The sequence below is a fragment of the Oryctolagus cuniculus genome, chromosome 13 (genome assembly GCF_964237555.1).
Source record: "Oryctolagus cuniculus chromosome 13, mOryCun1.1, whole genome shotgun sequence".
Taxonomy (NCBI): domain Eukaryota; kingdom Metazoa; phylum Chordata; class Mammalia; order Lagomorpha; family Leporidae; genus Oryctolagus; species Oryctolagus cuniculus.
Window position 1 is genome coordinate 26,335,108 of NC_091444.1, and position 12,168 is coordinate 26,347,275.

General features: G+C 41.5%; 1 protein-coding gene across 7 annotated transcripts in view; it reads right to left on the reverse strand.

Moving 5' to 3' along the window:
• Positions 1–12,168, reverse strand: part of LPGAT1 (lysophosphatidylglycerol acyltransferase 1) — a 100,749-nt gene that overhangs the window by 33,958 nt on the left and 54,623 nt on the right. For all 7 annotated transcript variants that reach the window (XM_051820550.2, XM_070055252.1, XM_051820546.2 and 4 more), the window contains 2 exons: positions 7,080–7,353; positions 1,759–1,885 (listed from right to left, as the gene is read on the reverse strand). In XM_051820550.2, the coding sequence (XP_051676510.2) occupies positions 1,759–1,885; positions 7,080–7,353 (401 nt within the window). The remainder of the gene's footprint in view (positions 1–1,758; positions 1,886–7,079; positions 7,354–12,168) is intronic.

Genomic DNA, 12,168 nt, shown 5'->3' on the forward strand with positions numbered 1-12,168 from the left:
GGTATTAACTTGCCCCTCTGCTGGATTGGAAGTGGATCATCCAGGACTCAAAGGGGCACCCATATGGAATGCTGGAGTTGCAAGGGTTGGCTTAATCTGCAGTACCACAGCCCCGGCCCCTAAACTTCTCTCTTAATTCCACTTTTCAATGACCTTTTTGAAGTACCCTCATCTCTTTCTTTATCAAATGAACCATTCCACATCTTCTCTTATTATTTGGTTTTGATCTTTAAGTCAGAGTCTTTAATCTCTTTTTAGGTCATGGGTAATCTGGAGAAAGAATTGAAAGCTATGTTTCTCTGTAGAAACACACAAAATTCTGCAGAGAGATTTGGTTAAAAAAATTCTCTGAGGTCCATCTATAAACCCTCAGGTTAAGAATGGCTGCTTCAAGTGAATTTAAGAGCCTTATACTTGCTCTTGTTAATATTGTTTTGCTAAAAATGGACCAATCTTTCAATTGTCTTATGATCCTAATCATCTTTTTAAATTAGCTTTAAACTAAAACTTCTTCTATTTATTGTTTAAAAAAAGAAAAGCAGGGTCAACTATAATTGAATGTCTATATAGTAGAATGTTTTCATCCTTGTCTCTTTTGGTAGGATCTTTTGGTAGGATCTTCTAGGAAGATCTATATAAATCCAGTGCAGATACAATCTACCTGAATCCAACACATACAGCCATACTGTCATGTATCCTAAGCTTGGGCATTAACACTGACCCTCATTTATAAATTACAATTACGAAACTTACTGAAAGCTAGGTATATTTCACATATACAGAAATAAAACTTTTCCTAAAGAAATTCTTCATGGACCTATCACATCACCTTATGCATAGTAAGTGCTCAATAACTTAAGTAAAATAGGTAACACATGTGGATGGAGTCACAACAGTCATCAAGAACCATATTCTTACCTTAACATGAGCTTTAGAATTTGGCAGTCACACATTAGAATCAATTAATTTTATAATCATCCCTTACACAGCAAAAGCCCAAACTATAATATTTAACTTTCAGCTTCAAATTTTGTTTTATATTTTTCCAACTCTACATTCATATTTGTAAAAATCTTATGATTTTCACATAAGAAAATACACTACCTATCTACCATCAGTAGGTATATAATTTGAGTATTTCTCCTCTTGATTTGCGAAATTCTGGTCTTCTTGGGTCTATAAGTTTAGCCGCCATGGGGTGTGGTCATGGATGAGCAAACAGAGTAAAGCTAAATGGCCTAGAAAGTGATCAAGTCTATACAGGATTTATCAGCACCATGATTTAATATAAATACTTCAACACATTTACATGAAACTCCTGCCCCAAAAATCTATACTAAAAAAACCTCAAGATGTTAGCATAGAATATTCAATAAATGTAATTGTTGTTATTTACACAAATAACATAAGCATATTAAAATACTAAAAATTTTAAAATTGAAGTCATGTCTAAATTATCAATTTAATCACTGAGAAAATCATACTTCAACACAAATTCTATTTCTATTAATACATACCTTCTTAGCCCAAGTGAATATGTGTTTATCCTTTAAGCTGGCAATGGGATAATAATAGGGCCTCTAGAAAGTCATTTTTAAGATATTTATCATTCAGTGAAAATAACTTCAAAAATACAGCATAAGAATGACTTTTGAGCCAAACATGTTCACTGTCTGATTAAAAATGAAATATTAAAATATTCACACATCTGGAGGAAAGACTGTTGGATGTAACTAAGTACTAAAATAGAATTCTTACCTGTAATGTACATGTGTGACTGTTGGCTTCCTGTATCCAAGGATCCAGGTTTGAATGTCTATAGGCTCAGCTTTGGGATAAGCTATAGTTGTATCTATTATCCATTGGAGGCCTTTTGATTTGCTCTCTGAGAACAAAGAAAAAAGTGACCTAAAATTGGGTCAATTTTTAAGTAACCTGCAGTAAAAAACATAGTATAGATTACTCAAGCATATTGATATACGTTCGCATTAAAAAAGAGGATGAACTTTGTTGCTAATGCTCTATAACACATTTAAGATGAAATTAAGTGTTATTATGATATAATATAAACTTCTTCAGAACAAATTAACAAATAAAATAGCACTATAATTTAGTGAAACATTAACCATTCAAGTACTCAATACAATTAGCACTATAAAAGTATAATTTATATTTCATCACGCCAATAAAAATTGACCTATGAAAAGGCTAGAAGCTAAAGTATTACATCACAAAAATGAAAATCAGACTTCAAAATAAAACCATTCACTAAATGTATTGTAAGACAAACACAAAGATTTGTGATTCTTGGGAGATATTAATAAATATTGGAACACGGAAATAACATTAAGCATGTTTCACATACATTACTGTCCTCTTGTTTAAAAGGAGGCCAAAAAAACCTCCTCCAATTTTAGCAAGAGTTACATACAAATAAAGCAATAACCCTGCCTGCCACTTGGGAGTTACAACAGGCAGCTTAACTGCTGTGGACAGGGGATGGGGAAGTTCTGTTTAGATGGTCCTTTGTACAGTGTTGTTTTTTTTTTTTTTTTTTTTTTTGACAGGCAGAGTGGACAGTGAGAGAGAGAGAGAGAGAGAGAGAAAGGTCTTCCTTTTGCTGTTGGTTCACCCTCCAATGGCCGCCACGGCCGGCGCACTGTGGCCTGCACATCACGCTGATCAGAAGCCAGGAGCCAGGTGCTTTTCCTGGTCTCCCATACGGGTGCAAGGCCCAAGGACTTGGGCCATCCTCCACTGCACTCCCTGGCCACAGCAGAGAGCTGGCCTGCAAGAGGGGCAACTGGGACAGAATCCGGCACCCTGACCGGGACTAGAACCCGGTGTGCTGGTGCCGCAAGGCGGAGGATTAGCCTATTGAGCCACGACACCGGCCTTCAACAGTGTTTTTAAACTTTAAAAATATATTTTTTTTTTATTTAGCTGAAAGGCAGAGAGAGAAAAACAGAGAAAGATCTCCCCACAGCTGATTCACTCCTCAAATGCTTTTAACAGCCAGGGCTGGACCAGGCTGAAGCCAGGAGCCAGTAACTCAATCCAGATCTCCTGTGTGGCCAGTAGGGATGGGGATTCAAGTACTTAAATTAACACCTGCTGTGGCTCAGTGTACGCATTAGCAAGAAGCTGGAATCAGAAGACAGCCTAAGGCCGGCACCGCGGCTCACTAGGCTAATCCTACTCCTTGTGGTGCCGGCACACTGGGTTCTAGTCCTGGTCGGGGTGCCGGATTCTGTCCCGGTTGCCCCTCTTCCAGGCCAGCTCTCTGCTGTGGCCTGGGAGGGCAGTGGAGGATGGCCCAAGTGCTTGGGCCCTGCACCCCATGCGAGACCAGGAGAAGCACCTGGCTCCTGACTTCGGATCAGCACGGTGCGCCAGCCGTGGCGGCCATTGGAGGGTGAACCAACGGCAAAGGAAGACCTTTCTCTCTGTCTCTCTCACTGTGCCTGTCAAAAAAAAAAAAAAAAAAAAAAAAAGACAGCCAGACTTGAACCCAGGCTCTGATATGGGAAAGAGATGTCTCAAGGAGTATCTTAACCACTCCCCCAAACTGCTGCCCTGAACCGTTTTCATTCCCAGAATCGAACACAAAGTTGACCAAGAACTGAGAGAGAAATCCTCCAAAGAATGCTAATAGTCAGATTTTAAAGTATAACCACTCTGCTTCATAAATCATAAATCAAAATGCACATTAGGAATCAGTGATATATTATGTTTGTATACAAATAATTGAAAATTGCCCTTAAATTCGTTAAACATCTTAGAACAACATTCTGAAAGGAAAAAAATTGTAGAACAAAAGTAAATAAAGGGATCAGGCTTGAGATGTTCTCACTCTACACGAGGGTTAAGTCCTGGCTCTGATCCTGATTCTAGCTTCCCACTTGTGTGCACCTGGGATGCAGCTGGTGATGGCTCAAGTACTTGGGTCCTGGCCACCCACATGGGAGACCTGGACAGAGTTCTGGGCCCCTGGTTTCAGTTTGGCCCAGCCTTCGCTGTTGGATTTGGGGAGTGAACCAGCAGATCTGTCTCTGTCTCTGTCTCTGCCTTTCAAATAAAATGAAGAAAAAAAAAAGAGAGAGAGAGAGAAGGAGAGAGAGAAAGAAATTAATATTTAAATAATATATTGCTGGGGCCGGCACTGTGGCGTAGCGGGTAATGCTGCCGCCTGCAGTGCCTGCATCCCATATGGGCCCCAGTTCAAGTCCTGCCTGCTCCACTCCTGATTCAGCTCTCTGCTATGGCCTGGGAAAGCTGCAGAAGATGGCCCAAGTCCTTGGGCCCCTGCACCCGTGTGGGAGACCTGGAGGAAGCTCCTGGCTCCTGACTTCAGATCGGCGCAGCTCCAGCTGTTGCGGCCAACTGGGGATTGAACCAGCGGATGGAAGACCTCTCTCTTTCTCTGCCTCTCCTTTCTCTGGGTAACTCTTTCAAGTAAAATAAATAAATCTTTAAAAAAAAATATTGCCAAAGTAACAGAGTTTATGTAAAGAAACACATTTTAAAAGCTGCCAGTGATACACATGCTGAAATGTTTAGGGGTATAGTATGTGTGTATATATATATATATATATATTTTGACAGGCAGAGTGGACAGTGAGAGAGAGAGACAGAAAGGTCTTCCTTTGCCGTTGGTTCACACTCCGCACTCCCAGGCCATAGCAGAGAGTTGGCCTCGAAGAGGGGCAACCGGGACAGAATCCGGCGCCCCGACTGGGACTAGAACCCGGTGTGCCGGTGCCGCAAGGCGGAGGATTAGCCTAGTGAGCCGCGGCGCCGGCCTAGTATATTATTTTGATATGCATTAAAAAAATCCCAAGAAGGACTAATGGATGGACAGAAAGATGGAGACAGATGTGATAATGAAAATATAGTAAAATGTTAATTATAGAAACTAGTTAGTCAGTTCACTGATATCCACTGTAAAATAACTTCAACATGTATCTATGTTTGAAACTTTTTATAATGCAATGATGAGGGGAGTCATTAGAATTCCATTTAATATCTGCTAAATCATACAATAAATACTTTAACACTCTTAACCTTTTCAAAGTTCATTAGACAGAACTTACACTGATACATGTGTATGGCTCAGACATTTAAACAAAGTCAGGGTTTGTGTTTACAGGAACTAAAATGTCAGAGAATATGGAAACTATAGAAAATAAAATGTAAAATACCAAAACACAGAGAAGAAAACAGTAATATACAGATAAAATTAGTTTTCCAGTACACTTCTGGTTTTTCCTAAATAGCTAGAATATAACATTTTAATTAAAGTAGGATAAATCATACACTATTTTGCTTTGGTTATAAACAAATGGTTTCTCGCTAAAAGAAAAGGCCACGTTTCCTCAATATCATTCAATCTATCTGACACCTGCCCTTCCTGTACCAACTAGAGTACCACAGGGCCTGACGCTGGGGGCTGGGGGAGGGCACTATTTGAAAACAGGAGTCTTTCTGAGTGTAATGAATCCTTTCTGGAAGACCTTGGTCTTCAAGCTTCGGCTTGGCTGACATTGCCACAGTATCTCTCCACTAGTGAAGCTATTCTGAACTTCCACTTTCTATTAAAAGACTTTCAATTTGTCTTTTTAATAGATGATGAATGATTAAAAGAGCTGACTGCCATGCAGCTGCTTGAAAAAAAAAACAACAAATGAAAGGAAAAAGTGCAGTCTCATGGGCATTATTTTTGTGGCTGGTCCTTATCACTATTTAAAAACACAAATGTGGGTACTTCAGGAAGTTCATGGAAATGGAATGAAAAGATGTCAGGGTACAAGGAAATTTTTGAAATTCCTGCATAGCTTTTTCAGAATACACATTTTCCATGAACATTTTGAAGATCCCTTGTATTTCTGATTCAATCATTTCAATCTTTGCTTTACTTAAAAAACAGTAAAAGAAATAACAAAATGCTACCAAGGAAATAGGCTTAGTAAGTTTCTTTCATCTTTAAATTTATACCCTATCACCAAACTTTCACAGCAGTAGTATCTGAGATCAACTTGCTCAAAACAGTCTCCATGCTGGTGGCACAAATATCTATTGCAAAACTTCACAATTTACCAGATTATCTCCAAGTTAAGGGTAACTTTCTCCTGGCCATAAAAGCAATCCATACTTATGATATTAAAATTTGGAAAATCCAGAAAAGTGTAGAGAAATGGGGGGATATAATCCATAATGTGACAACTCAAGAGAAATGATCAGTGCTCACATTCTGGTATTCTTCCATGCACTTGCTACAGCCTACTGGTTATAGACCTGAGCTAATATTACTGTCACACGAGTTGTCATATTCCCCCCACTCACATTATAGCACAAGCATTCTTCCAAGCCAATAAAAACTCCATAAACACCATCTGTAAGGTCTGTGTTGTTTTCCATTGTACAGGTAGTACATAGTTACTTATCCATTCTCCCTCCTGGCTATTTCCAAATTTTTTGCTATCATAAATAATGCTGTGATAAATTTCTTTGTTTATATTTCAGATTATTTCCTTTTGATAAGTATTATTTGCAGTAGAATAACAGTCATTTATTAACACTTGAAGGTTCTTAGTACTTACTGTTAAAACTGTATTAAACTCATTCTCAGTATTAAAATCAAGCAAGAAAACTTTCTATAGTTAATAAATGAAGAATGACAAATCATTACTGCTCATATTTACATATCTAGGAATAGTTTTTCAAACAAGTCGTTTCTGTATCGGTATCTTTTAGCCTGGCAATTCTAGTTCTAGGAATTGACAACGCAGATACAGTTTCATAGATATGCATTTACAGAATGCTTCCTGCTGCAGTGAGAGTGGCCTGGGGTGGGGCTGGGTAGGGCAGGGGAAAGACTCCTCTATCTTTAAGCATTGTTGTTTCACTTGAATAGATTATTGTAAGCATAAACTACATTTATAAATAGAAACATGTTATCAGTTTCACATTCTCCCTGAGTACTACTTCTACTGAACAAAAACTATACATATATTTTTAAATGACATCTTCTGAAACTCCTTTAATTCCAAAAACATAAAAAATGCTAAAAGCCACCACACCTAATTCTTTAGCATCTCCTCCTGCTGGACTTCCATTTTCCTGTCGTGCTACAAGTGCACTCAAAATAATTTTCGTTGCACCAAACCGTGGCAGAGTGACATGTGTAAGAAACGGCAAGTTGTTCCTCCTGGCAAACGCCTGGCTGGTTTCTCGCCTCTTCCTGAGGAAGCCCCCTTCTGGAAACAACACGATCCATTTTCGATCTCTGCTCCTGTAATTACTTTCCAGGTGCTTCTTGAGAAGCAGCAGCTGCTGGTCCCGATAAGATCTCCCCTAGAAGGCACACACACACACACACACACACACAGAGTGAGTACAGGTGCACCTGAAATCACAGTGCCATGAGATTAAATAGGAATAACAGGTTCTCAGTCAAAACCCAACCATAAAACAGAAAAGTGATCTTCCCTTCCCCAAACCCTCTACTTATTTATTGTTTTTACCACAGTGGAAAAAAACGAGAGGTTATTAGCGCTCATATGAGTAAACCATTTTTCTGAAGGAAAAACAGATTGTTCTGATTGCCCCTGGAAATCGATTTACTGAGTGCCTACAATTTGCCAAGCACTGCCCTAGACTCTAGAGTTAGAGGAGTAAACGGAGACTTGCGTGGACCTCCCACTCTCCGCGGGGAAGACGGTGATTATGTAGTGTAAGTTCAACTGGTGACGTGTGAGGAGAAAAGAACACGAGAACAGGAGGGTCAAGAAGGACGAGAGGGAGAGCTGCCTTGAGGAGGTGACATGTGTGAGGGAATAAGCCACGTGCAGGCGAGGGACAGAACATTCCAAACGCCACAAGGCCCTGAGGTGGGCACAGCTGGGCATGTTCCAAGAGCAGCACACCAAGGCCAGCCTGGCTGAAGTCTGACGAAGCAGGGACTCAGTGGTAGGAGATGGAATTGCAGAGGGGGACAGAGACCAAATAAGAAGGACCCTGGGCCCAGGTCAGGAGCTGTGGATTGTTCTGAACCAGGAAGCGTCATAGCTTTAATTTCATTTGAAAAAAATCTGCTGGTTCCTTTGACAAAAAGATCACAGAAGCTAAGTTAGGAGACTAGTGCCACAGTGCACACAAGGGCATCTGGTGAGATTCAACCATCTAGGGTATTCATGAGTAGTGGGTACATTCAGGAAACAGTGTGAAGGTACAGTTAACGTTCTGATGGGCCTGGATCTTAGCTGGAAGCGAAGAGAGGAAAGAGGACGGCTTGAAGGCTGCAAAGAGGAACCCAGAGAAAGGTATAGGAAGACTCCAAACCTGTAACCAAACACTAAAGCTCTTCCTTTCTGTGTGATCAATTTGCTTATAATTTCCAGTCAACCAAATCACAGGAATGACTAGAAATAATTAGCATACTCAGTCTTTAGAGGAGGTGTGTTCCCAATGCAAAGCGAGGTTATTAGCTGAACTGGACTGATTGCAGTTAAGGAAACTATTAAGTTCCCATAGTCACAAGTAAAATATTTTTACTCTTCTTGGTGATTTTGTCTAGTAACAAAATCTCAAGGGATTTATTTATTTACTTATTTAACAGGTAGAGTTATAGACAGTGAGAGAGAGAGACAGAGAAAAAGGTCTTCCTTCCATTGGTTCACTCCCTAAATGGCCGCCACGGCCAGCGCTGCACCGATTCGAAGCCACACGCCAGGAGCTTCTTCCTGGTCTCCCATGCGGGTGCAGGGCCCAAGCACTTTGGCCATTCTCCACTGCCTTCCCGGGCCACAGCAGAGAGCTGGACTGGAAGAGGAGCAACCGGGACTAGAACCCGGCGCCTATATGGGATGTCGGCACCACACGGAGGATTAACCAAGAGTTTCTTTTAAACATTAATACTTTTCCCTTCACAACCCCCACATTATAGATTCTTATTACTAACCTATCAGGGAAAAATGTTCCCTTTAGAAATGAATTTGCAAATCTCCCAACTACTCTGGAATGCAGTCTTTAAGTACACAAAACTTCACATTAATACATTCATTTACATTTACTTTAACAACAAGGAAAATATTTTAGAGTATGGAATTTTCAACTTTCATTCCCTTAAAGAACATGGAAGTCAGCCTCTTCTCGATGCCTGAGGACCGTCTTTAGGATCAGCTGTTGCACTGCTCTATAAATCCAATGGCTGCCCCAGACTCCCCTGCGGCAAGGGGCTCAGCTAGGGCTCCACTGGATTCCCCTGGACTACCAAGCCTCCTAGTTCCGCTGCCCTCTCTGAGATACCTGGCCAGGCTCTCAGTTAGGTGCTTCTGACCACCGTCTTATCACTTGTGGTCAATCTCCATTGTCGCTTCTTTCTAAAGCTCCCATCCACAATTCCTCTGTCTCTCTGTTCAGAAGAACCAAGGGTGTTTCTAGAAGAAACTAGAAAACTGCACAGCATGTGAGAAAAAAAACCATGTTGTGTACATAAAACTGTCTAGAGTGAAGTCCATGTGTTTTGTGACACCTACTTTTACAGAGCTTAGAAGAAGCTTCTTTCTGAACCTGAGGTTCTTTTTTTAAAATTTCTGTTCATATACTTTGCATTTTTAAAAATATTTTATCTTTATTATTTATTTGAGAGGCAGAATTACAGACAGAGAGCAGGAGAGACAGGGAGAAAGGTCTTCCATCTGCTGGTTCTCTCCCCAAATGGCTGCGCTGGCTGGAGCTGAGTAGATCCAAAGCCAGGAGCCAGGAGCTTCTTCTGAGTCTCCCACTTGGATGCTGGGGCCCAAAGACTTGGGCCATCTTCTACTGCTTTCCCAGGCCACAGCAGAGAGTTTGATTGGAAGAGGAGCAGCCAGGACACAAATTGGCGCCCATATGGAATTCTGGCTCCACAGGCAGAGGCTTAGCCTACTATACCACAGCACCAACTCTCAATCTGTGGCTCTTTTAGAAAAGGCTTAATTAGATTTTTGGTTACTAACTACTTATTATTTGCAAAGCAAATAATACAATCCAGGTAAAGTTCCTAAATATACAATACCTAATAAGTGTGGCATTACCACACCTAAAAACTTATACACATCTAGGGCTGGCGTTTCAGTGTAGTGGGTAAAGTCACCACCTGTGATGCCAGCATCCCATGTGGGCACCAGTTTGAGTCCCAGCTGCTCCACTTCTGATCCAGCTCCCGCTAATGTGTCTGGGAAAGCAGAGGAAGATGGATCAAGTGCATGGGCCCTGCCATCCATGTGGAAGACTGGGAAGAAGCTCCTGGTTCTGGGCTTCAAGCTGGCCCAGTCCTGGCTGCTGCAGCCATTTGGAGAGTGAACCAGCAGATTGAAGACCTCTCTTCCTCTCTCTGTGATTCTGAATTTCAAATAAATAAAATCTTAAAGAAAACAAACAAAAAATTTTTTATATATCCATGTCAGTTACATACTTTGGGGACAATGTGTGATATTAGTAGCATATCAGGGACACACTCCAATGCAGTGCTGACCTGTTAAGAGGTTATCAATCTTTTCTCTCTGCTGAACATTTCCTAACACTAGGGACCCTTTCTCAATTCACCTTCATTCATCAAGTCTATATCCATTCTTTAAAATTTATGCTGAATATTATCTTCTCTAAAGTTTCTCTGGATTCACAGTGAATTCCCAAAATACTTCCTTTTATGGTTATACTTACTTGATAATTTCCCTACTGGTAATTTAGATGTCTTTTACACCATACAACAAGACCTTATAAATAAAAAATAGGGGCCGGTGCTGTGGCGCAGCAGGTTAAAGCCCCAGCCTGCAGCGTCAGAATCCCATATGGCGCCAGTTTCAGTCCCAGCTGCTCCACTTCTGATCCAGTTCTCTGCTATGGTCTGGAAAAGCAGTAGAAGAAGGCCCAAGTCCTTGGGCCCCTGCACCCATATGGGAGACATGGAAGAAGATCCTGACTCAAATGACCTTACTATGCTAAAAAAGGCTTTTCAAGAGTCAGACCCTGACTCTCCCGACTTTGGACAGGTGCTCACACAATGGGCAGCAAACTTTCAAACTCATTTTGACTGGGTTACACTGCTCAAAGCATGTTTGTCGAGACCACAGTTCTTACAATGGAAAGCCTCCCTTGAGGAAGAGGCTGAAACTATGGCAAGGAATAATGCTGTCTATGGAATAGCAGTAACCTTTGATATGCTTAAAAGCCATGGCACCTACATCTATCCTCATGAACAGGCCCGCATTGGAGTAGTTGTCTATTTTGATCAGGTCAGAAATTTGGCACTTAGAGCCTTAAAAAATATAAATCCTAATTATAGTCAGCTCTTTAGAAACCTAGTTCAAGGCCCAGGCGAATGGTTCCCCAATTTCCTTGCCAGAGTCTTGGAGGCAGTAGAGAAAAGATTACCGCTTGGCCCTGATCAAGACAATCTGGTCAAACAATTAGCTTGGGAAGGTGCTACCAAAGAGGCAAAAGCTGCAATCGCCCCAGTCCGTAATGAAGACATCTCTAAATGGATAGTAGCCACAAAGGAGGTAAACCCTGCTGATACACCCATACAGGCCCTAACTGCAGCCATTAACAAACCGAACACAAGGAAGTCTAATGACCATCCAGTTTGTTGGGGAACGTCAGGAAATAGGACACCTCCGGCGAAACTGCCCATAGCCACATCCGTTACTGTTTTATACTCCACTAGCTCTGGTCAGCCACTCAAATGGCCCACAGCCTGTGTGCGGTCATGCCATTCCTGATTACCATTGTTCCTCATTTCTACCCCCATCTGAGCAAGCACTCCTGTGGTCTCCCGTTTTCAGCGCTGGTTAGTCAATGATGGGTAAGATCCCCTGGGGGACAACCTAAGACAGGCACAGCCGCGTAAGGAGACCACATGGAAATGGGGTCAACAATGGTATGGCCAAGAATCATGCCTCCCGTTGTTCAAAAATAAACGAAAAGGGGGAAATGTGGTGGGATGAGAAGGCCATGCCAAGATGGCCACTGGCAAGTGAGCGTCAGTTACTCAGGAATGGCTTTGAAACCCACCTGGCAATGGAGCCTGCCTGGCAACAGGCTGTGATTGGTTAGGGCATAAACTGCCCCTTGACCGGATTGGCTGCCCTGGCTATTTAAGCCGCTGTACCAGCTGAAATAAACAAG